Source organism: Nelumbo lutea, chromosome 4 (assembly GCF_056320005.1).
Source record: "Nelumbo lutea isolate HS-2025 chromosome 4, American lotus-T2T, whole genome shotgun sequence".
NCBI lineage: Eukaryota > Viridiplantae > Streptophyta > Magnoliopsida > Proteales > Nelumbonaceae > Nelumbo > Nelumbo lutea.
The window spans coordinates 93,094,353-93,121,166 of NC_142687.1; the positions used below are offsets into that span (position 1 = coordinate 93,094,353).

Sequence of the window (26,814 nt, forward strand, 5' to 3'; positions counted from 1 at the left end):
CAATATTAAACTGCAAATTGCAATTTCATTTTCATTCCCTTATTTACTTATATTAATCCTCTAAACTCAAAGGTATAAATGGATCACATATGGAGGAGCAGGTACTTACCGGTCAGCGATAGGTTCTGGTCTGATGTACCATGGAATACCAAAAGTGAGTTTTCATCTTCAGATAATCTTGTTTATCATTGCCATTTGTTTTTATTTTTTTGTTTCTTTGTGAATCTTAAAATTGTTTTCAATATCTGGTTGCGTATCTAAAGTTGTAGGTCCATAATCTTCACCGAAAATCCAATTTTTCTTTTTGTGCTTTAATTTTTTGGGTGCAGGGATCTTGTATTGGACTATATTTTATCAACAGACCTGAGTGGCTGATTGCTGATCATGCCTGCTCCGCATATTCTTACATCTCTGTTCCTTTGTATGACACTCTCGGTGGGTTCTTGTCGGTTCAATGAGCTATAAATGGATTCATTCCTAGTTTGCCTATGCCCGCAGGGTAGTTAAAATTTCTTTTTCTTTTTTCTTTTTTGTTTTCTTCCCGTGCAGGCCCAGATGCTGTCAAGTATGTTGTGAACCATGCTGGTGTACAAGCAATATTTTGTGTCCAACAGACACTAAACATTGTGAGTTTGTTCCTGGTTTCTTTCACAATTTAACACTCTAACTAATCCCTATAAGTTAGTCAAGTACATCTTCTTTGGTCATCCCACACCATGAATGCTTGTACATTTTTTTGAATACTGGTGAGCTAGAACTCTTTTTTTTTTTGATAAATGGTGAGCTAGCACGTTATATGCTAATATTTAATATTAGTGGGCTATGAAAATCTGATCCTAACTTAAGTAATCATCTTCTTAATTTTTTTTGTGATCTATATGGTAGATTTTATTGCTCTTTTGGAGGATTCTATCTTGAAAATCATCCCAGAAATCATATGTTAATTTTATGATCCTTTTGTCTAGACAAATGAATTGATTTGTCAGTACTTACGAGTTTCATGGTCTAACAAGTGTTCTGTTATATAACAAATCATAAGTGGGCCTTAAAACATGAAAAACCTTGTAATAATCAATTTAAACCATTTAATGATTTGACCAACAGGGGGATCCCTTGTCTCTCCTACTTTTATTTGTGTGATGGAAGTTTTCGGGAAATTGACATTGAGAGCAGTATCGGGTGTTTTTTTGGAAGGTATTACAGTGGGTGAGAATAACTTGGAGATTCCCTTGTTACAGGTTGCTGATGATTTAGTATTCTTTAATTTTACCAAGACAAAGGAAGGGGATGTTGAAATGGAGGAGACTGGGAAGTTTATGGCTGCAGGGAAGTGGAAAAGGCCTTTACAGGTTGAAGCTAAAAGTTTGCTCTTTGAAAAATGTAGGAGTTGGTCTTTAATGATCAGGGATGAGAGGAAAGCTACAATCTTCCTAGTCATAGAAGCCACACAATGGTTGAAGGGTTTTGTTGATGGTGCAATGCTTTCTATTAGAACAAGGGTGGAAAAGTTCTTTGAGTATACCGAATAGAAGGTATGAGATGGTGCTGCGGTGGAATAGGAAAGGGTGGTATGTGACAGTCACAGAGATCTTTGAAGATAAAAGGCAAATGGTTTGCCTGTCGGTAGGAATGGAAACAGGGCAGGGCGGGGCTGGGTTTCCCATGCCTTGTCCCCGACCGCGAACTCAAAAGGGGTTAAAGGGCTAAAAGTCCCAACCCCATCCTTTTCCCCGTAGGGAATAGGGATCCCCGAATTTACCCCGTCTTGCTCCAGTCCTACGTGCAAATTGATTTTTTTTTTTAATTTTTTTTGAAGCCTACTTAGAACTATTTTATATATAATATAATATAATATAATATAAAGATACACACTTTTTAGTCAGACTGGTTTAGGGCCTAGGTTGGGACGGGGTAGACAATGGTTCTTCCATGTTGGAGTTTTTCAGAAACCATCTTCCAGCCATCCTTCCCTTCCGGTAGTGTTGGTGAGGTAACATAGAAGAACTAGTGTCCGATAGAAATCTTTGGTAGGGTGTCTATAAGGAGGTGGTGGAGAGTTATTAGAGGCTCCACAAGAATAATCTGGAAAAGGGAGTATGAGAATTTGAGAGAAGAAATGAATTGATTGTATTGTCTTGGAAGGAGCATATACACAACTTTATATAGAATTACAGAGCTAACTTACATGGTGATAAAATAGGAAACTAGCTTTTCCTAGAAAACTAATTTTTATATCTGTGGGATTCTCCAATTAATATCCCATGATTCTAGGAAACTAACTTATGTATGTTTCCTAAACTGATGGACCTAAAATTATGGAGAATCAATAAGAGAGTCAATCTTCTACTTTCCAACACTCCCCCTCAAGCTGGTGAATATACATCTTTCATTCCCAGCTTGGAGATAAGTCCTTGGAATGCCACACTGCGAAGACCTTTTGTCAGCACATCTTCCAGTTGACCTTTCGTTGAGACGTATGGAGTGCAAATTAATCCGCTATCTAGCTTTTCCTTTATGAAATGCCTATCTATCTCAATGTTCTTTGTCCTGTCATGTTGGACGGGATTGTGAGCAATGTTAATAGCTGACTTGTTGTCGCAGAATAATCTCGTTGGACTTTCCCATCTGATCTTTAGGTCTTCCAAAATTATCTTGAGCCATAGTAATTCACATACTCCCTGAGCCATTGCCCTGAATTCTACCTCCGCACTTGATCTAGCTATCACATTCTGCTTCTTACTCCTCCATGTCACAAGATTTTCTCCAAGGAACGTACAATAACCTGTAGTGGACCGCCTATCCACGGGAGAGCCTGCATAATCTGCATCAGTGCATGCCTCTAGGGCTAATACAATATTTCTTTTAAACAAGATTCCTTTGTCAGGATTAGCCTTTAGGTAATGTAGTATCCTATAGACCGCCTGTAGGTGAGCCTCTTTCGGGTTGTGCATAAACTGGCTAATCACGTTCGCAACATATGCTATGTTTGTCCTTGTGTGGGCAAGATATATAAGTTTTCCTACTAATCTTTGGTACATTTCCCTATTCACGACTGGATCTTCATTTGCTTCTTCCAATTTGTGATTTGGCTCAATCGGTGTGGAGGATGGTTTGCATGCTAGCTTTCCTGTCTCTCTTAAAAGATCTGTTACATATTTCTGTTGTGAGATAAAGATGCCTTCTCTGGAATGAGCTACTCCAATCCCTAGAAAATACTTCAGTCTCCCAAGTTCTTTTATTTCGAATTCTCTGACTAGGCATCTTCTCAAGGCTTCTTTCTCCTTTTCATCATTTCCTGTCACAATTATGTCATCGACATATACCAGAAGAGCCCTAACTCCCCCTGCATCCGAATGCTTTATAAAGAGTGTATGATTTCCCTGACTTTGTTTGTATCTGATGGCAAGCATAACTTTAGTAAATCTTCCAAACCATGCCCTAGGTGATTGCTTGAGACCATATAGTGCTTTCTTCGACCTGCAAACTTTATTTCCTTTTAGATTTTCTTTGAAGCCCAGAGGAATATTCATGTATATCTCCTCTAAATTACCGTGAAGAAAAGCATTCTTTACATCAAATTGCTCCAAGTACCAGTCGAAGTTAGCTGCTAGTGACAACAAAATTCTTACCATGTTCATCTTAGCTACTGGAGCGAATGTCTCCTAATAGTCAACACCATAGGTTTGTGTATATCCCTTTGCCACGAGTCTTGCCTTGTATCTTTCTAGAGAGCCATCTGACTTGTACTTTACTGTGAAAACCCAATTGCAGCCCACGGGTTTCTTTCCTGGTGGTAGGTCAACAATTTCCCATGTTTGATTCTTATCTAGAGCCTGTATCTCTTCTCTCATAGCATCTTTTCATTTCTCATCAGATAATGCCTCAGATAAAGTATTAGGAATATGAATGGTGCTTAGAATAACTAGGAAACTCCTATGTGATGGTGAGAATTTTTTAAAGGACACAAAATTTGCTGAGGGATATAAGGGATGTTTAGTGCATTCTCTTGTGCCTTTCCTAAGGGGAATAGGAAGATCTTGGTCAGGTGCTAATTCAGAAGAAATTTCTGGAACTGTATTTACCTCATTCTCAGGATTAGTAGTTGAATCTTGAACCTGCACAAGATTAGGATCCTGGTCTCTTCTTCTTGAATATACCTGGAATCTCATAGAGTCACAAAGTTCAACATTCTCTATCATGGGTCTGGTATGAATGGGTGAAGAAGTTGGTTTGGTTTGAGGTGGTTCGATAGGTGCAGATACAGATTGAACTGGTATAGATGCTGAGTTTGGGTGTTGAGAAACTGTAGGTAGACCAAGCGGGAACAAATCTTTGTCCTTATCTTCAATGAATGACAAGGACTCCCCCTGAAGATAAGGTTGAGTGAAATATGGTGTTTTTTCTTCAAAAGTGACATCAATAGAGACAATGAATTTTTTGGTAGGTGGGTGGTAACACTTATAACCCTTTCGGATGAATAACCCACAAAAATACACTTGACGATTATTGGATCTAACTTCCCTCTATTATGACTATGGACATGGACAAAAGCAGTGCATCCAAAGATTCTTGGGGTGAGATTATTTGTTGTACTAGATCGGGATAAAATTGAGAAAGTGTTTCCATTGGTGTTTTAAATCCCAGCACCCTCGAAGGTAATCGGTTTATAATGTATGCGGCTGTAAGCACAACTTCCCCCCAATAGGTTTTTGGAACATGCCGGTGGAAAAGTAAGGCTCGGGTTGCATCTAGTAGATGATAATTCTTCCTTTCTGCTACTCCGTTTTGTTGTGGAGTATTAATGCAGGAGGATTCATGGATAATCCCTTCTTTTTGAAAATATGGGGATAAAGTTTGGTTGAAATAATCCCGTGCATGATCCGATCTAAATCTTTTGATTCTGACCCCAAACTGATTTTGAATCATGTAATGGAAATTTGGGAGTACACTACTTACATCTGATTTAGATTTAAGAAGAAAGATCCAAGAGACCCTAGTGTAATCATCAATAAAAGAGACGAACCATCGTGAGCTAAACACATTTGGAACTGTGGAGGGTCCCCTAATATCACTATGGATCAAAAAGAATGGGACTGAACTTCTCTTGTTACTGATTGGAAGGGCACACGCTTGTGTTTTGCAAATTCACACACATCACAATGAAAATATTCAACACTCAATCCTTTAAACAAGGAGGGAAACATAGTTTTCAGAATTCCAAATGATGGATGTCCTAGTCTAAAGTGATGAATCCAAATGGTGTTTTTGTTGGATGGTGAAAGGAATGACAGAGATAACTTATCCTGGACAATATTTGATTTGCATGATTCTTCAAGATAGTAGAGTCCATTCTTCTCCTTAGCAAGTCCAATCCTCTTCTCCGAATCTTGGTCTTGAAAGGATAGAAAAGCACATTACAGTTCATGTCATGGGTGAGTTTTTGGATGGATACCAGGTTAGTGGACAATTTGGGAACATGAAGGATAGTTTTTAGTGTAAGTGATGGATTAATATGGATATCCCCAAGGCCAGTTACAGTAGTAAGGGAACTGTCTGCAATGGTTATTTTTCGATTGCTTGGGCAGGGGTATAAGTGCTAAAATGTAGTGAGGAGTGAGTCATGTGATATGTGGCTGCTGAGTCAATAACCCATAAATACCTAGTAGGTTCATCTGAGACATTTAGTCCGTGAGGAATAGAAAACTTACTTGAGATTGCAAGAGAGCCTGCACCACTAGGTTTATCCAACGATCCCAGAAGCCCCCTTAACTTTTCGATCTCCTCCTTATTGAACTTGGTCTTGTCTGGAGGCTTTTCTTGGCTCGGCTGATTCGTGGTGAAGTTAGCTTGATTTCGACTCTTCTGTTGTCCTCCTCGGTAGCCCCATTCCCTGTTCGATGGTTTACCATTCAGCTTCCAACACTTCTCTTTGGTGTGCCTTGGTTTCTTGCAATAGGTACACCAAAGAGACTCCTTGTTGTCCCGTGCAGAGGACAAATCTGTTTTCATTCCTTCCAGTATTTTCGGCTGTTCCATCCTTGTAGCCATGGCCGAACCTTCTAGTACTTGGGGTTCAAGCATAACCCCCCTACGGCTTTCTTCAGCACGAATAAGAGAAATAGTCTCATTTAGAAATGGTACCTCTTCTTTGCCGAGAATCTGGACCCTAACTTGATCAAATTCTGCGTTGAGTCCTGCAAGAAAGTCTTAAACACGATCTTTTTCGATAAAACTCTTTAGGATTGCTGCATCCGCTACACATTTAGTCTCAATGCACCGATAATGATCGAGTTCTTGCCACAGGTTCTGCAGTAAATTTGCGTACTCGGTAACTGTCTTGCTGCCTTGTTTAGTTGCTCCAGTCTTGACTTTAATTTCATACACTTGTGCTGCATCACGTGCCTTTGAATATGTTTGTCGGACGGCATCCCAGATCTCTTTAGCCATGGATAAAAGCATACACGTGTCGCTGATTTCAGGGTTCATTGAATTCCATAACCATGACATGATCATGGAGTCAGCTTCGTCTCATGCATCAAATCTTGGATCTCCTTCCTTCGTTCCCGTCCCTAAGAGATGGCTAAGCTTTCCTTTTCCCTTTAAATATGTTCAAACAAACTGAGACCACTTCAAATAAATTTTCTCATTCAACCTATATGCTGCCTGAATGTTTTGCAGGTTGCCAGATGCTTGATGGGAGGAAACTTCTTCCGATTGTGCAGTGGTATTTGATACGGTGGCTTCTGACATATTGGGTGGGCTTCAAGAAAGAGAGAAAAACAGACAATGAAGGTCTGGAAAATTTAGTAAGGGTTGGCGATGAAGGCCTAAAGAATCTTTCAGCCAATGTCTAAAAAAGGTAACTGTAATGCTCCGCCAAACTGAAGAGTGGATCGAAACCTCTCAAAATCAAAACTGATCCAAACCAAACCAAAGGGATTCAGTAAATCTGCTCTGGGCAACACCAGATCTAAGATTTCAGACTGATCCGATGCCTCTACAAAGAGATTCAAGAAAAAGGATGAATCCGATGGCGCAGCAGTCCAGAAGAAGAAAAAAAATGTAGAGTTCAGATCTGTAGCCGATCTTGAAGAAGAATCAAGGACACTCAAGAACCTCCCAAATACTGTTAGAGAGTTCTTGAACCAGCAGCAGTAGAGATGACCGAAGAGATACTATGTTTAGATTAGGTCGGGACCAGCTCTGATACCATGTGAGAATTTGAGAGAAAAAATGAATTGATTGTATTGCCTTGGAAGGAGCATATACACAGCTTTATATAGAATTACAGCGCTAACTTACAGGGTGATAAAATAAGAAACTAACTTTTCCTAGAAAACTAATTTCTATATCTGTGGGATTCTCCAATTAATGTCCCATGATTCTAGGAAACTAACTTATGTATGTTTCCTAAACTGATGGACCTAAAATTATGGAGAATCAATCAGAGAGTCAATCTTCTACTTTCCAACAGGGAGTAAACTATAGAACAATGGAACTAGACTACAATGTGTTTCCTCTACAGAAAATTGCCCACAATAGACTCACCTTGGAAAGGCTAGTGACCCCCAATCTTCTGTTCAAAAAAAGGCAATTGATTCCTTCCTTGAGATCCTCCTAGGTATGTCAATGAATTTGGCTTTGGCTACTGGTTCATGTGTCATGTTTGCAGCCTATAATCTAGGTCCCTAGATTGTATAAAAGCTTCTAGATTCACATGCTGAGAAGGAAAAGATAGGAGGAGAATTTGTGTCCTTATTTGAGGAGGAAAGAGGGAGAAGAATTTGGGGGTTAATTGAGGATGTTTTAGGGGATCTGAAAAAGAAAGAACTGGAGAAAGAGGATTCTTTGGATCCAGAAATCAGTAAGGAGGACTTAGACACCAATTCTAGAGTAGTGGAGAGAGGGAAGAGGTAGGAATTACATGTGATGAAGAGAGGACTTAAGACTCAGTGGCTGAATTTGTGGGAAAGCTTGGGTGCAAACTAAAGAACCCAAATGAATTGGAAGCATTCCTAAAGTGAAGGGAGATGAGAATGCTAGGAAGAAAAAATTGAGTGAGGCTGAAAGGTTACGATTGGATGTGGAAGGTGACAAGGAATTCAGTGAAAGAAAGGGTAGGAGAAGAGGGACTAGGTAAAAGAGTATAAGGTGGGGGGAAATAAGTACCACAAGTTAGGAATGAAGATTATAAGTTGGAATGTTTGAGGGTTGGGGAGTGCGAGAAAGAGAGCCATACTAAAGGAGTTGCCTAGGAAAGAGAACCAGGACATAGTTCTTATTCAAGAATCTAAACTTTTGTTGTTTGATGACAGTTGGGCTAGGAGTATTTGGAGGGACAAGGGTGCAAGAGTAGAAGAATTGGTAGGGAAATTCACAGTTTCAGTCAAGTTCCAATAATTGAATGACGGGTTTGAATGGGTTTGACAAACATTTATGGCCCTAATGGATATAGGGAGAGGGATCAGTGTTTTGAAAGCGCTAGGCATAGGGGCCAATTTGTGCCCGAGGTGCGCATCTTTTGAAGCAAGGCGCAAAAAATAGAAAAATTGCTAAAAAATAAAAAATGTCTGAAAATTAAAAAAATGCCAAAAAATATTTAACATAATATGTGCCTTTTGAAGCAAGCGCAAAAAACAAAAAAATGCTAAAAAAATAAAAATTGTCAGAAACTTCAAAAAATGCCAAAAAAATATTAAACATAATATTAATAAGAATATAAACTTAAAATTTAAAATAAATGTTTAAAAAAACCTATTATCTAAAATTAAAATACATAAACATAACATGTAAAGAATATTCAAATGAGAATTTAAAAATAAAATCAAACATATAAAACATTTTTAAGCATGTAAAACCCATCTCTCTTTTTTTTTTCCTCAATTGCATTACTTCAAGTAGCTAATGTGATGTAAACCATATTACATTCTTGGTTCTACGAGTCGCCTTTGTGCTACGCCCCTTGAGGCAAGCCCAAAAAAATCCATGTTAGGGTCTTAAATTCTTAATTCTCATATAAAAGATAATGATTTTATAATTTTAATTGTTTTCTAAGAAGATATTTTATTAGGATGAATGAATGAACAATATTAGCAAAAAGGGGGTTCTCGGAGCTTCGATGAGCAAACGAAGTGAGCGAACCAGAGCGACATGGGGGTATGCAATTAAAATTATAAAATTATTATTTTTTATATGAGAATTAAGAATTTAAGACCTAACATGGATTTGTTTGGGCTTGCCTTGAGGGGCATGGCATGGGGGTCTGGGGGTGGAGCCCCCGGCCTCGCCGCTAGGTTCAAAAAGTGCAAGAAAGCGTCAAATTTTTAAAAGGCGCACACCTGGGTTGAGGCGCAAGGCGCACTAGGCGTGCGCTTTGGACCTAGGTGAGGCACATACCCTAAAATCATTATTTTTTATATGAGAATTAAGAATTTAAGACCTAACATGGATTTGTTTGGGCTTGCCTTGAGGGGCATGGCATGGGGGTGGAGTCCCCGGTCTCGCCGCTAGGTTCAAAAAGTGCAAGAAAGCGTCAAATTTTTAAAAGGCGCACACTTGGGTTGAGGCGCAAGGCGCACCAGGCGTGCGCCTTGGACCTAGGCGAGGCACATATCCTAAAATGCGCTTCACTTGTGCGCCTAGGCACACCTTTGAAATCACTAAGAGGGATGAGATGTGGGAAGAGCATGGAGACATATGGGGATTGCAGGAAGGGCCATAGTGTATAGGTGGGGACTAGGGTCTTTAATTTAATAAGGATTGTGGAGGAATCCAATAGGCGAGGCAAAGAACTACAACCAGCGTGAGGAAGTTCAATGAGTTTGTAAATTCTTTTGAGCTTAAGAAATTGTCTCTCTTGCACAACAACTTCATGTGGTCCAATCTCCATACCAACCCAACTTGCTCTAAACTTGATAGATTTCTTTTCGCAGTGGATTTGGAGATTTATTTGGAAGATTTGGCCTTGAGGACCTTGCATTAGAATAACTTCTGATCATTAGCCAATTTCCTTGTCCAAGGATGATCTAAGGGGAAGGGTCCAACTCCATTTAGGTTTGAGAAATATGTGGCTTTGTCATCTAGTATTTAAAGAAAAAGTTAAGGAGTGGTGGGGGGAGAGTAATCGAATGATAAAATGGGAGGGTATGAAATTTCATCATAATTGACCCCAAATAATTTGGATTGAGGCTGAGTTCAGTTGTCTATTGTTATTCTTTATGGTATCAAAGTATAATCCACTGAAGCCTTTTAGATTTACTGATTGCTGGTATTCATGTCTCATATGCAAAATTCTTTTGAATGCCACATTCATATGTTGTTTGTCCAAACTGTGCTCCTGCAACATTTCTTATGTAGTCACCTGGAATTTACAGTTGCTGAGCTTCTTATCTGAGATCCCAACAGTACGTCTAATAGTGGTATGAAAATTTCACTTGATCCCCCTTGTTTTTTTCTTTTATTTTGGCCTTGAACAAGCTGAAAATATGATTTATGCTGATTTTCCAGTTGTCAATTTTTATATATGCTCTCTGTCACAGGTAGTTGGAGGTTTAGATGGACAAATACCATCACTTCCATCAACAGCAGGGGTTGAAGTTATATCATATTCAAAATTACTTAGTGAGGTAATTGCATTTTCTTCTTTATCTACAGTTATGCATCTATTTATAGAAACACAGTTATGGAGTAATGATTGAATGCTTTAAAGATTATTTTATGCATGAAAGCAGAAAATGATATTGGGGCTAGAAAAATGTGACAGTTATGCATCTAGGAAGTAGGTTCTACCTATTGAATTTTTGAACCCTAATATTTATTTTTCTTTCTTTAAATTGTTTTTGCACTATTAAGGATAAATGACTCCTGTGGTTAATCTGCATCTTTTTACTATGGGTATGCCAGTAGATCTCTGACTCGTAGCAGTGGGATCAAATTCCACGACTACTAGGGTTGGGGGGTTAAGGGGATGGGCTACCCCTGTTGTGTAGTGATAGCTAAAATTATAACCCTAGCAAGTGCACTAGTTATCAAGTAGTATAAAAATATCGTTCCCACGAGGATTTAACAAAATAAGTATTAGAACTACAACATTCCTTGATTATTTGGACAACCGAAATTCAGATCCAACAATAAGAACTACTGAAAATTAAAAATAGAAAAAGAAAATAAAAGCAAGGGTAATCAATAACTGAATATGCAACGATTAATTGAAATCGCTAGGACCATTGGTCCGCCTAACCATTCCAATGAATATTAATGGATGCGATTAACCAAGATAATTTGTCATTCCCATAAGCTGAAGTTTTCTCAATTTTATTTAATATTCTTTCCCAAGATATATTAAACCTACTTCTATCAAGTAACCCCTCGATCCCTCAACTAGAGTTCTCAAGATAGAAATGCATTAAGTGCAAGAAAACCTCATACATTCAGATGAATCATGTGTATATATCCCTATATACCATTCAATTCACACCATGAATTATGTGGTCTAATATATGTATTCCTCTCCCGATTCATTCATATAAACCTAATCAATTAAGAGATGGCCACTCCTAATCGCATTAAGCAAATAACTCATAGACTATATGGAAATCATGATCTTGGATGAATCATAATAATAAAAATATATTCATTATCATGGTTAGGCTTTCCACAGCCCTAGCTATAAATAAATCAATTCATGATAAAAGAAATAAAGCAAACAAGAGGAAAGAAAGAACTCATGATTTCGCTGATCTCCTTCTTGAAGCTTTCTCCCTTTTGTTGATCTTCTTCTTGAAGTTTTCTTGATGATCTTCTTGATTACTTCAGAGGGAACTTCAGTAATTGAATCCTTGATTCATTGATGCCAGGTGCTGGTACGCCCACCCTTTTACATAGTTTTTGGAGAGGGTCTGTTACAACTACTTGGAGTTATCTCAAGAATGGATAATCCAGGTTAGTTCTACACTGATCCTATCCTATCTTATCTTATCTCTTATCTAATGATCTCAATCTTCTTTAACTTTCTAGAATTACATTTAGAGTTCAAATCTAAGAGGACTTTGGATTCTTCAATTTGAGTGGGCTGCTTTAATAAGTCGGGCTGCTACAAGGCTTTTCTGCGATTTGGGCTTCAGCTGTGAGCTTGGCTTTACTGTGGATCCGCTTCGACTTTGGGCCCGTTTTTGTCTTCGGTGCAGGTTGAATCTGTCAAAACCCAAAACATGAAAGTTGTAGATTTCAGTGCATCTTGAATCAGCCCAATCGGAGCTCGGATATGAGAGTTAGGCCCAGATTGCTGAACGGTGCCGAAACTGTGAAAAACCATCCGATTAGCCTTGTCTTCCTTCTGACGATTTCTTTCCTTGCCCTGAATCAAAATACTAGAGTAATGAGTCCAATTAAGTGTTAATTAAGTGTAGAAAGATTGAATATTCATAGATAAGAATATGATAATTTTTATTCTCATCATGTAGCCCCATGAAGCCCTAGAAAAAAACTATGGCTATGTTAGTAATTGTTTAACCTTGCTCTTTTTGTATCTGTACTTCACTAGGCTAGTAGTAGTAGGACGAGAAGTGGTCATATATGAAATGTAGCAGGACCGGTTGCATTCATTGTGGCAGATTTGTCTTTGAAGTACTCTGTCTGACTCGATCTACAAAACTTCTTAACCTGGTTATATCCATTATGGCTACCCCTTTTTGGTTGTTTGGTTGTTGTTGTCCTATCATTATTCCTGATAGCTAGCTATTGAGCTAATAAGGAAAGAATTATGTCAGGATGCAAAGGGGAAGAAATGGTTGTATCTCAATCAAATCCACTGGAGGGAAAGGTCTAGGCTTCCTGTACTAGGGTTTGGTCATTTCTGCCCAGGCCTTTATCAAGCTTGAACATAATGCAGGCCGGGCCTGGGCCAAGCAAATCCTAGGCCTAGACAGCCTGCCCTGGCCTAGAGGTTTTATATATGTTTAGTATTTTTTATATTTTACCTATATTTTTAAATAGTTCAGATATATACTATTTATAATATATTTGTTTTTATATGTAAAATTTATAGTATATATATTACTATATTAAAATACATGTAACAAATAAACAGGAGACCAATAAGTGGTCTACTTGCATCCAAAAAGTGAAAAGAGAATCTCCCAAATACCTGATTCAAATGAACAGGAGATTAATGAAAAGAAGATTCAGCATTTGCTTTGCATAAGAAACACATATTGGGTGATAGGCGCCAGTAAGGCTTCTTGTTTTAGAGTAAGTCACAAGTATTTATCTTCATATACACCAATCAAAGACAAAAACTATTTATCTTCTTATGAAAAGCCTCCAAGCAGAAAGCCCTAATTTTTGTTGGGACCAGCCTTCTCCAAATGGAAAACTGGAAAACAGCTTGGGATATAGAATCATTTGATTGTTCCACAGAGGAAGATGCAAATGAGAAAGAAGCAGAATGACAGGAGCCCAAATATGAGAATCTGGTTTGGACTTTCTCTCTTGGGAGCTGCAGTATACCCAAGAGGGTAATGTTTGCTTCTAATACATTTAAATGGTTCCTAGGAGATTTCCAGAAGGATTTTATTTTTCACAAAATCACCATCTTTAATGCGTGTTGCAAGTTCCTGCTTTCATTCACACTGATTTAAAATCCTTTTGAAGATGCAATGGATTTTGCACATTATGAGAAACCTCAGGTCCTCAGCTGATATATATTTTGTTAAATTTTATGTTTGTCTGTATCAGCTCAAAGGAGAAGCTTTTTATCTCTCTTGGATATATTGAACATGGCTCTCTTTCCTGATTAGATCGAGCTATTTTTCATTATCTTCTGGCAAATCAGTTTAATTGTTTTATTTTGATTGCTATGGTTTAATTGTTTTATTATTATATGATTGGATGGCATTTAGGGTCATAGTAGTCTTCAGCCTTTTTGCCCTCCAAAACCGGAAGATGTTGCAACCATCTGCTATACTAGTGGTACAACTGGGACACCGAAGGTATTATATTTTATGTTTTTGTTAACTGATTTCCTTATCTTCTTTTGTGTCCGAAGTGTTTTCTGGTAATATCTTGGTTCTTATATTAACTACATAATGTGGTTTTGTTCCTCTGAGAAGGGAGCTGTATTAACTCATGGAAATTTGATTGCAAATGTTGCTGGCGCTAGTTTTTCTCTCAAATTCTGCCCCTCAGATGTGTGAGTTTATTTGATTTCTTTCTGTTACACAGTATACTGCAAATGTTACTTATATACAGCTACTTCACATTCGTTTACTGAAGTAATTTGTTGATTTTGGCAGTTATATATCGTATCTTCCATTAGCACACATTTATGAACGGGCTAACCAAGTTCTATTGGTATACTATGGAGTTGCAGTTGGTTTTTACCAGGGGGTATGTATCTCAACTCTTAACCGAGTAGCATTCCTGCAGCAAATTTCTTTGATCTTTTGACATTATTTTTGCATATAATTGGCTATTCTGTTACACAATCTGATCTTATAATTTGAAAGCAGGAACCACTGGAGTACTTAAGTCATGTAGATTCTAGTGCAATGCCTAACCATAAACAAACAAATAGAAAGCATGAGAAACATTTTATGTTACATCTTTAGTCCCAAGTTTTTTAGGCAGTTAAATCAAAAATGGCATTGTCAGCACTAGCTGAGATATTTATACATAGAAAATCATAAATGGTGTTGTCAGCACTGGCTGGGATTGTTATACATTGAAAATTTTCTGTTATGGTTCTTGAGAAAATAACCAAAATTCATGAAGTAGGTGATATTTTAGGGGAAACAGGTTAATTCCAACCTCCAAGTATTCATCTTTTTTTTCCCCCCCTCAAAATTCTACATTGTTGAGCTCTTCTGAAAATTAAGATTTACATCCCCTTTCCTCAAGTAAGCTAACAATAAAACTGGAAAGTTTTATTGACACAATTGAACAAAACTTAAGATGCTTTGGATTTTCTCTCCCCCATCCTCAGGAGTTAAGAATTTCATTTATTTTGAAGCTTTTTAGAAGGAAGAAGATTATATGCTGGTAAAAGGATGAAAAAAGAAAGTTGATCTGCTTTTTATTGGTAAATCTACTCTGTAAAACCTTTTGGTCAATGTTGAAGATCAGAATTTTATACAAAATAGGGGTGGAGGAGACTCAAAAGGAAATTGACTGAAACCTATAAAGAATAGACAATCAAGAGCTAGGAAGTCAAAGTTTGGGCTCAACCATCTGAGATTCTGAAGGGAAAGTGCTGTGAAGATTGTAATCCCACACTGGTACACAGAATAGAAAAAATGGAGATAGAGAGGGGGAAGGAAAGCTGGAGAAGTGAAGGCTTGGTGAATAAAGAGAAAAATATAATCTCCCAATTGTCCACTAATTTTATATTTTTAGATGTGGAACCTGGCTTCCTGACTTTAGAACACCTGAGGGTTTAGGTCCCTCCATTCGCAATAAAAGAGGTCTGTTTTACTCCCCAAATCCTCCACATCTTGAGGAGATTCCTAAAACCTGGTTCTTGTTTGGTCATGGCTGATACATTTGCCAACTCATGTTTTTTGTGAATACAAATGTACCATATTTTTTTTTCATTAACCAGATCAAATAACTTATTAAGTGTAAGAAGAAATGAAAAAGATGTTCACCTCAAACACCAGAGCTTTAGCCTCTATGATATGAACGTTTGAAAATTCAGGGCCCAAAAATTCCTCCCCAAACCAGCCATGGCTATTTTTCTCTGATCCTTGATCTCCACCTGCTTTACACCTAAATCTGCTGTAGGAGGGTAAACCAACAAAACACAAGCTGAGAGAGAGAGAGAGTGCAAATGGGTCACTACACTCTGTTGTGTGAATCAATGAAGTGCAAAACAGCTACTACTAAACAAGCCATTATAATAATTGTTTGGGGTGCTAAATAAGGGTGCAACTTGTTAACAGTTCCAATGATGTATTACATTACTGTGGTCCTTGTTGTATTACACACACACACACACACACCCACCCACCCACCCTTGGGGTGGGGTAAATTCAGAATTCCTCGACTGAAGCTAGGGCTGTTTTGAGGAACCCTAGTCTAGCTACTCTATTTGCGGTTGCAGCAAGGGAAATCTTCATAGAACTCTCTGGGAAAGCATCTATTTGAACTGGGTTTCAGGAGAGTGAAGGTCTTCAGTAAGGCTTTGGTAGGGAAGTGGTTATGAAGATTTATCTTAAAGGAGGATAATGCTTTATGGAGAAGAATGGTGGTGGGAAAGTATGGGATGGTAAGATTTGGGTGGGAATCCAAAAAGGTGAGATCTTCTTATTGGATGAGTGTCTGGAAAGGAATCATGAATTTTGGGAAGATGATTGGTGTGGGGCAGGCAAGTTATGTGAACTGTATCCAAGGTTATACAGATGGGCCGAGGATGAAGTATCTATAAAGGATTGCTATGATAGAAGGGGGAATCAGCTGATCTGGTGTCCAAAGTTCAGAAGGCCTCTAATAGACCGAGAGGTGGAGGAATGCTTACACCCGCTGGAGAAATTAGAGGAAACAAAGCCATCACCTCAAATAAGGGGTGAACTGTGGTGGAAAGAGTTTCAAGTGGATATTTGGCCATTCTTAGGGATGACTCAGATACAGCTGAGATAGATGGCGTTTGGGGAATTCCAATTCCCCCAAGTATTGAGGCATTTGCATGGCCAACATGTGTTTTCTTTGAATAGAACAGGACGAAACTGTTACTCATCTTTTCATTCTTGCAAGGTAGCTGGTTTCTTGTGGAAGTTCTACACCTCACTGTTTGGATTTCCAAATTTTCAGCCAGAAACTGCAGCAGAAATTTTTGTACTTGGCCAAAGTTAAGAGGAAGTAAAAAAGAAAGAACTCTCTGGAGCTGCTTACTGTTTGCTATTTGTTGGAACGTTTGGAAGGAAATAAATAGAATAGTTTTCGAAGACAAATACTGGAATCTCCATAAGATTGTAGCAGCTGTCAGTAACTTGATTGTAGATTGGATTCTGGTCTCTCCAGCTTTTATCCAAGTAGTAAAGAGGATTTGGGTGACAGATTAGGGGATATCTTGGAATATCAACTTTGTAACTTGGATGGATTTTAGTTTGTTTTTCTATCAGCTTTTATTGTTGAGTGTATGAGGGTGATGCCTTATCACCTCTCAGGATGCAATTTTTTTTTCTTTTTAATAAAATATCATTTTTATCTAAAAAAAAAAGCATCTATTCAAACTTAAACTTTAACTGGGGTGTTGCCCAGACCTGTTTTACCTACTCAGAAAATCTCATTGAGATTGGGCAAGTGTTGGAGCAGTTTCTGGAAACCTATACGTGTCATGTTGGTGTATTTCCCTCTTCTGCTCAATCAGCTTCTTCCTTTCTCTTGGGACCCTATATTTGGTGTTGCCCAAGGGTTTTCTTCTTCCTAACTACCCAGTTGTAGTTCTTTATGAGCTCTGAAAGATATTTCACTCTTCTTTCAGTTAGACAGTCCTGGAACACTGCTGGTTTGGACTGTTAACACTAAGAACTATCAAGTTGGATCTGTTTTGGCATGCTTTTTGGTGATTTTGATTCCTCTATAGGGTGTCATATTTCTGTGGACTGTACAACTGAAGTTGTTTGATTATACATATCTGGACCTGGTTTCTCTTCTGTTTCATTACGTTTTTTCTGGACTGTTTATTTTTATTTGTGATGGCTGACAAGGACATTATTCTGATGAAGTTTGATTGAACCAACTACAGTCTGTGGAAGTTCCATTTTGATTTCTTTGTTGAAGGAAAGGGGCTGAAAGGCTTTTTAAATGGGACAGTTTGTAAACCTAATGAAATAGACACTAAGGCTTTTACCTAGTGGAAGCTTGACAATGGGAAATTAGTCTCTTGGATTCTAAGTTCCATTGTACCTCATATTGTTGTTCCTATGAGAAGACTACGAACAACCTATGAGATGTATTCCTATTTGGAAAAAATGTATCACCAGTCCAACTTGTCAAGACAATATCAGATTGAGTTTGAAATATTTACTTACAACTAGGGTGAGAAAAAGATACTAGAACACTATGCGGGCTTCATTGATTTATGGGTAGAATATGAACTGGTTTACTTTGACTCATCTGATTCATTAGAGTGTGTTAAATATCTGCAACAACATTTTGAGAGAGGAAGGTGAACCAGTTCCTTATTAGACTGAGACCTGAATATGAGATAATAAGGTCTAATATTTTGAGCAGAGACACCGTTCCGGATTTTGATTATATGATGGAGAGTTGTCGAGGGAAGTGACTAGACTCATGATTGCTGCAAACGTAGAGGGGAAGCAACTTGACTCAGGGGCTGATATAGTTTTTATTGCACAAGGGAGTAAGAAATCTGGTGGGAAGGATCTTTTTAAAACCCAAATGTTATGAATGTAAAGGGTTTGGACACAGCTTCACATTGCAAGAAAAAAGAATGTTTGTACTTATTGTAAACAGCATGGTCATATCATTTCGGACTGCCTAGTTTGTCCCTCTAAGGGTACTGTGAAGAAGAATCAGCCACTTGGATCTACTTTTTTAGACAGAAGTCAGAAGTTTTTCCAAGGTTTCAGTTGTTTCATGCTATGGTTTGAGTTCGGTTTCAATCAAGTGTGTAGATCTTACTTTCGGACTCAGGGGGAGATTATAGTGGTGGAGAATCTCATGGTTATTTGAAACATCATGGCATACAAATTCAATGGAGCTATCCATACACTCCTTAGCAAAATGGTGTGGCAGAATGGAAAAGTGGCCATGTTCTCAGTGCTGTGAGGACTCTTCTGCAAGAGGTACATGCACTTTCTTCATTTTGGGTAGAGGCAACTAGTACGGTCGTGTATCTAATTAATTGTATTCCTTCATAGATTCTTGCTAGCATGTTTCCTCAACAGAAAGTGTTTGGTTGCCCTCCAATCCAAATCTTTCTTATCTTCATGTTTTTGAATGTCTATGTCTTGTACATGTTTCCTCTCGTGAACTATCTAAACTTTCAGCTCAATTGATCATGTGTGCCTTTGTGGGATACAATCTTAAACACAAAGGGTTTCTTTGTTATGATCCCTCTGCCCGTCGTTTTCGTAATTCTAGGAATATGGTTTTTCTTGAGCATATCTGCACCTTCTGTTTTTATTTTGTATGACTTTGATTCACATGATGCTTTGTCTTCAACTGCTATACAGGATCGTCTTGTCTTCTCTCGTAAGCGAGTTCATGGTCTAGTGCCTGTGCCTCTGACCCCCCTTCCTCTTGGTCCAAATCCTTAGTCCATCCAAGATCACCATGTAATGTAAGTGATACTCTTGTTTCAAATACCCATGTTGTTCCTTTCGTTCCTTTATGTCATTCTACTCATGTTTCTAGACCATCTGATCACTATGGTTTTCCTTCAGACTATAGTTCCTTTTCTACTGTTTTGTCTTCCACAGATATTCCCTATTCTTACTAGTAGGCCATTAGCAGTCCTCAGTGGAGAGGTGCCATAGATGCAAAGATTCAATCTCTACACGAGAACGTCACTCAGGACCTCATCCGAACTCCTTTAGATGGCTCTATCATTGGGAGCAAGTGGGTTTACTTTATCAAGTTGAAACCTAATGGTTCTCTAGATTGATACAAAGCTCATCTTGTGGCCCAAGGTCATACGCAGGAGTATGGCATTGATTATGAGGAAACATTTTCTCTAATGATCAAGATCACTGCATTTCATGTTCTATTAGCCCTTTTTGTATTATATTGTTGGACTATTTCTCAATTGGATGTGACAAATGCCTTCTTACATGGGCATCTCAAGGAGACCGTATATATGAGACCTCCTCTTGGGTACTGTAGTGATCCTTCCCTTGTATGCTGGTTAAAAAAATCTCTCAATGGGGTGAAGCAAGCTCCTTGGGTGTGGTTTGAAAAATTCATGGATGTTGTAAATGCTGGGTATAGCTAGAGTGCTTCTGATGACTCTCTCTTTGTTCAAAGAAGGCCTTAGGGTATTATGATTTTCCTCTTGTTTGTGGATGATATGTTGTTGACTGGAGATGATGTAGAGGGAATTCAAGACCTTAAGTCTCTTCTTCATAGTTCCTTTCACATGAAGGATTTGGGTCTATTTCTTAGGACTTGAAGTCCAAATGAGTCACTGGGGATATTTCATTTGCCAACATAAATATGCCTATGATCTTGTCATGTTGGCCGTTCTCACTGATGGTAAATAGGTTGATACTCCATTGGAGTTGAATGTTAAATTTTCCAAGTCCGAAGGTTCTTTATTGCTTGATGCCTCCCTTTATCGACAACTTGTGGGGCCTCTCATCTATCTCACTATGACTCATCCTGACATCTTGCATGCGGTTTAGGTTGTGAGTCAGTTTGTCTTTGTTGCTTGTCTACTCCATTTGATTGCTGTACATCAAGTTATTTGCTATGTTCAGAGCATCTTATTATAGGGACCGTTCTTCTCTTTGTCCTCTCCCCTCTATTGATATCAAAAGTAGATAGGGAGGGGATAATAGATGGTTGGAAGATCAGAAGGAATAATGTCTCTGTAACTCATCTCTAGTCTACAGATGATATTATCCTTTTTTGTGAGGGAAGCGAGCTGAGAAGAGTGAGAAATCTTAAGGATCTAATATTATGCTTTGAGAGAGTTTCCAATCTAAAGATCAATTTTGAAAAGAGCTATGTAGTAGGGGTCATCTGGTTGACAATGAAGTTGAGTCTATTGCATACTCTTTAGACTGCTCCATTTCTTCTTGGCCCTTGACTTGTTTGGGTTTACCTTTGGGTGGGAATCCTAGGGAAAGCAGATTTTGGTACCCAGTTGTTTAGAAATTTGAAAGAAAGTTGGCAGCTTGGAAAAAGAATTATATCACTATAGGAGGAAGGGTAACTTTGATTAAGGCTACACTTTCCAATTTACCAGTTTATTATCTCTCTATGTTTGGGATCCCCACTAGGGAGGCTAGGAAATTAGAAAAATTGATGAGAGATTTTCTTTGGGAAGAAGGGGAGGAGTAAAAGGATTACTTAGTTAATTGGGAGACAATTTGTCGGAGTAAAGAGGTAGGTGGTTTGGGATTTAGGTAATTTTGTCCTAAAAAATGAAGCTTTATTGGGGAAGTGGCTATGGAGATGGCCTCTGGAAAGAGAAAGTTTGTGGCACAGGGTTGTGCTTAGTATTCATGGCTGTTTTGTCTCTAGTTGGGATGTTGGGGTATCTCATCGGGCTACCCAAACAACACCATGGAAGGCAATACATGGCGTCCTCCCCAATTTTCTTCAATTTGTAAGGTATGACACTTGCTCTGGAAATTTGGTTTTTTTTGGGAAGACATTTGGGTGGGTAATCAACCTCTAAAAGACCTATTTCCTTCTCTGTATGCTCTTTCCCTTTATAAAAAGGAGGTTATCTCTATCTTTCTTCCCCCTCTGGTTTTGCCTTTATTCTTGAACTAGGACTTTCGTTTTTGTAGGGGCTTAAGGGAGGAGGAGCTTGCTTGTGTTATTGAACTTCTATCCATTCTAGAGAGTGTTTGTTTGGACCCCTCTTCTGATAAAAGGGTGTGGACTCCTATCCCAAAGGGTTCTTTCACTTGTGCATCATTCTTCAAATCCCTTTGCTTAAGTACTTTATTTGAGTCTTTCCTAGTGAAAGAAGTGTGGACAAAGCCTATGCCCCCCAAAATTGCTTTTTTTGCTAGGAAGTGTACCTTGGTAAGATTAATACTTTGGAGAACTTACAAAAGAAAAAAACTTTTCATTTATTTATCCCGAAACTGGTGTGTACTATGCAATTCTCATAGTGAGGACTATTACCACTAACTGGTTTCTTGTTCCTTTGATGCGACTCTTTGGGATTGGATGTTTGTTTTGCTTGGATGTAGGTGGAATCAACCAACATAGGTAAAATTATTATTTTCACCAACTACCTTTGCTTGCCCAACAAAAAGAGGGATTAGTATGCAGTGTTTTAAAAGGCGTGGGAGGCGTACGCCTGGAGGCACTCCCAAAACGCCCTGAGGCGTATGCTAGAGGCGCTGACACCTTTGAGGCATTTGCCTCAGGTGCAAGAGGCGTATGCCTCATGCACATCTTATATAAAAAGATAGAAAAAAAGAAAAAAGAAAAAAAAAAGGAAAGGAAAGGGAAGGGAAAGAAAAAGAAAGAGAAGAGAAAAAGGAAAAGGAAAGAAAATGAAAGGAAAGGGAAGAAAAGATAAGGGGAAAGAAAGTGGGTTGCCCCCTGCCCCTTCGACAAGACTCCCCCCCCCCCCTTCAACTAATGTTATGCATCTTTATTCTTCTTAATATAAAAGATTTTTATTAAAAATAAAGAAAAATTGAGATCCCCCTTCCTCTTTATCCTCTTCCCCTTCCTCCTCCTAACCCCACTCCTCTTAAAGAGGCTTACGCCTCCTTATGTTCGGGAGGCTTACTCCTCTTGTGTTCTGAACTACGCCTCATGCCTCTGGGTAGTGGAATGCCTTGTGTCACGCCTCCACATTTTAAAACATTGGGAGTATGTGGAGACGTTTCAGAGCAACCACCCTATGAACAATTTGGGAAGAAAGAAACACTAGAATTTCCGAAGATAAAGAGAGGTCCTTTACAGAAGTGAAGGAATGTATCTTAACCAGGGCTATCTATTGGCTGAAATCCTTGGCTTCTTTCAGCTCCTTTTCATTTTATGACATCTGGAGGAATTGGGCCATAGTTGCACACACTTCAGTTAAAAAAACTAGAGCCACTACAGTTTGGGTAACTCCTCCAAAAGGATTTTTTAAACTGAATTTTGACGGATGTAGTCAGGGTAACCTAGGACCGTCTGGCATTGGAGGAGTATTGAGGAAGGAGAATGACAACATTTTATCCTTATTTTCAGGCCCGATAGGGATAGGTGACTCTACAAGAGCTGAGATATTGGTTGCAGTACAAGGAATTCAGATTGCTACTCAACTAGGAGTGGATAACCTAGTAATTGAAGGGGATTCTAAGGAGATTGTGGGCTGGTTGTCAAATCCAGACTTAGTTGTTTGGAGTTATATGGATCTCATAAAAAAAGTTAAATGTTTAACAAGGTGCATATAACATGTAGATATTAGTGGGTGGGTAGGGAGGCAAATGCCTTGGCCGATTATCTTGCTAAACAGGGGTCTACTTCTGATCTCTTGTATTGTTTAGGGGAGGCTGCATATCATGCGTTTCCAAGGGATTCTTGTAAAATCTTATTTCTCTTGCTTAATGAAATCATTTTTAATTATAAAAAAAAAGTATACATCCTTTCTACCACCAGGTAATAGAAAACCAAAACAGCCAAGACTTATCTAAACTTTGAAAGCATGCTGATTGGACCAATAAGTTGGTAGAAAGACCTAACCCACCCACCAAAGGACAAGGGAAAGGTGGTTTGCCTCGGCTAGGAAAGAACCCTATGTAATTGACAAGAGAAGTTGAAAACTTGTCAACTGAAAGTCTGTTGGCTAAGGACCTTTAGGTCGAGAGTTCATGGGCTTGCTAGGGCCTCCTCCGCTAGTATACCCATGCAGTAAGTCTGAAATCTTGATGATTATGAAAAGGCCAATAGATGACGGAAAGATCCAATCACATGAGCCACTTAGAACACCCACAGAGCAAGAAAGAAACAGTCCTCATTGGTGCAAGTTTCACTAGGCAGCTGCACATCATGGACTGTTATCACTTGAGCATATATTTGGGAGGTTAGTGCAGGTAGAGGACTATCCTGGAGGTGGCAGTATAGACACTGATCTTTTACCCCAACACTTTTCCCTGCGTCAGTTCATGTGATTATGACTGTACAACATGAACAAGCTGGTCTTAATGTGTTGGCTGCTTGATTTGCTCAAAGTGATCATTTGCAGAAGTTCTTCTAGGTCGATAGAGTCAGGGAGAAGGGATTGAAATTGATGTTGAGGACTCTAGCAGATGTAAAAAAAGGAAAAGTTATCTACCCCACTAGGAATTACCCAGGAAGTAAAATTAGCTTGGAAGACATGATGGGCAACCTTTATCTCTTCAGACCACTTAATGTCATGGTGAGGCTGAATGCTTATGAAGCGAGAAGAGTTTAGATTGACCTGGGAAACTTAATTAATGTCATCTCTCATCAACACTCTTAGATCCATGGGCATCAATGAAGGCCAAATGACGGGCCTGCCATTGGAGGTATGTGATTTTAATGCTAATCTGTCCATGACTAGGGATCCATTGTGGTTTGTGTCAAGCTCAGTCCTTTCAGAACTTGGGATGATTTTCAGGTGATTATAGGAAACATGGTGTACCATATCTTGCTTAGGAGGCCATTCCTACACCAATTTGGCTTGGTTCCCTCCACATACCATCAATGCATGAAGGGAATCCATAGGAATAGAAAAGTCTGCATTGTTGCAACTTGCACACTGTTTGAGTATTCGGAAATGTATATGCATGATGTGATCTACTATATCATCTACCTTCACTTGCTGTGTAGAATGACAGAATAGTTAAACTTGAATTGCCAATACAATCATTCTTAAAAGTTAGCATGTTTATGAGCACTGACTTTGTAGAAATATTTAACCAGTATAATGTTTACAAACTTTTTCTTAGGATAAGTAGATCTTTTTGTTTTTTGTTTTTTTAATTCTCCCAGATATTGCTTCCATCTATAACAAGTTAACTATGTATTCTGAAGCGTGTTTGCTATGTTAATGTAAGAATTGCACCTCCATATTGCAACAACCACACTAAATAATGGGATTTTTGTACAGGACAATTTAAAGTTGATGGATGACATGGCGGCTCTAAGACCAACAATATTTTGCAGTGTTCCTCGACTGTATAACAGAATCTATGCTGGGTAAACCCAACTTTTTTTTTTTGATTAGTGGCGTAAACCCAACTTGCATTTTGCAAGGTCTTTCATTTTTTTTTTTCACTGAGTCTGCAATTACAATCTTAATTGCTGCAGTATTATAAATGCTGTGAAGGCATCTGGGGCTCTACGTGAGAGGCTTTTTAATGCTGCATATGATGCCAAGAAGCGAGCAATAATGAGTGGTAAATGGATTAACAAGTAGATTACTTTTACAAGAAAGCATAAAAATTCTAGCTGTCTTCTCTGTCCTTGGTTATTAATATTATGTACAATTTTAAATCTACAGTAGCAACATTCTGTAAAGAATAAAGGTACATTTAATGATTTTATAAGTGGTTAAAATAGGAAAATTTTTTCCTGCAAGGAAAACAGTTACCGATAACATTTTTTTTGTTGATAAGCAAATGAGATTTTATTAAGAAATTAAACCAAAAAGTGTACAGAGACAATTTGCTAAGAAAAGTGTACAGACAAGCATCTCAAAAGAGCTGTGAGATGCAGCCTCAGGTACAAATCAGCTTACAGTTGAGCCCAAAACATAGATTCCCCAAATACCCCTTTCTTAGCTAAAGAATTTGCTAAACCATTAGCCACCCTCCTTTGCCACTGAATCCTTACAATCATATTAGAGGTTAACCATTTGAACTTCTTCACAGCTTCCCCGTAGGTCCAAATAACAGAGTCTGGATCTATTATCCCCCCAACTACCAGCTTAGAATTATCAATCTGTCCACATGTAGCTGTCTTGCAAGCTGCACCCTCTGCAGAATGGCTTGGAATTCAGCGAAGATGGGAGTTCCCTAGACCAACCGGGCCTGAAAAAAGCCCAATTATATTGCCACCTTCATCCCTTAGCACTCCCCCTACACCTGAGGGCCCTGGATTGCCTGTTGCCATCAAAGTTAAGTTTTAGGAACCATTATTTAGGTGGAACCCGTGCTGGATTAGGCTTGGCTTTAGCATCTGAAGAGTGTTCCACAGCTCCCCAATTCCACGAAATATCACCAAAGGAGATAGGAGAGAACAACTTTAAGGTCTTAATCCAATGTATAGCCTTAGTTTTGAGACAATCCCACAGAGCCTCCAAGTTTCTTTCTTTATCATTGAAAATTCTAGCATTCCTTTCTTCACAAATGGTTCAAATCAGCGCAGCTCTTGCACACCTCCACAGAATTCTACCCCTTTGCTTAGACCAGCTGAAGAAAGAAGGGTTGAAAAGGCCATTGACTTGCACAGGTGCTGACAATCTACACCCAAAAATTTCCAATAGCTTTTCCCAAAGACTTTCAACCACTTGGCAAGAGACAAACAAATGATAACAGCTGTCTCCACTAGCTTTACAAAGGATACACCAATTAGGGGATAAGCAAATCTTAGGCCTTCTAATTTGTAAGGTGTCCAAGGTATTTAACTATCTATGGTAGACTTCCCAACAAAGAGCACTAACCTTGGGGGTGAAGAGTTTGAGAACAAGGAGGAGAAGAAAGAGGCACAAGTGAATACACCTTTGGGGTTAGGGGTCCACATTCTAGAACCCGACAAAGAGGGGTCCAAAGTAAAGGCCTAAAGGGCTCAAGAACTTTCAAAAGAAAGGCATCCTGGTCAAAGTTGTTAGAGTTGACAGACAAGGGTATTCTAATCCTTTTACATTTATTTATTAAAAGTTGTTTTGTCTATTTTGTTTAAGTAGTGTATACCATACATAATTAGGGGCATAACAGTCTTTGTTCCTGTGGATTACAAACATATAAACATAGATCTGGTTGGCTGAGAGAGCTAAGTCAATTCTCTCAAGTTGAAACCATTCCTTTCAAATTTTTCTCTTTCTTCTTTCTTTGTCTCTTTCTCTCTTCCTCTCTTTCTTTTCTCTTCTTTCCTGTTTAGTCTTGGACTGAAATCAATGCTACCCGAACCGATAACATGGTATCAGAGCATTGA

At 38.6% G+C, this 26,814-nt stretch overlaps 1 protein-coding gene across 2 annotated transcripts in view; it reads left to right on the forward strand.

The window, feature by feature from the left end:
- LOC148861855 (long chain acyl-CoA synthetase 6, peroxisomal-like) overlaps positions 1–26,814 on the forward strand; it is a 98,383-nt gene that overhangs the window by 11,450 nt on the left and 60,119 nt on the right. For both annotated transcript variants that reach the window (XR_016112749.1, XM_088983621.1), the window contains exons 5-14: positions 73–154; positions 330–435; positions 550–626; positions 10,374–10,418; positions 10,539–10,625; positions 13,899–13,988; positions 14,109–14,188; positions 14,292–14,385; positions 24,770–24,858; positions 24,970–25,058. Coding sequence is in view for 1 of the 2 variants with exons in the window: in XM_088983621.1 (XP_088839747.1) it covers positions 73–154; positions 330–435; positions 550–626; positions 10,374–10,418; positions 10,539–10,625; positions 13,899–13,988; positions 14,109–14,188; positions 14,292–14,385; positions 24,770–24,858; positions 24,970–25,058 (839 nt within the window). In the remaining variant the exon portion in view is untranslated. The remainder of the gene's footprint in view (positions 1–72; positions 155–329; positions 436–549; positions 627–10,373; positions 10,419–10,538; positions 10,626–13,898; positions 13,989–14,108; positions 14,189–14,291; positions 14,386–24,769; positions 24,859–24,969; positions 25,059–26,814) is intronic.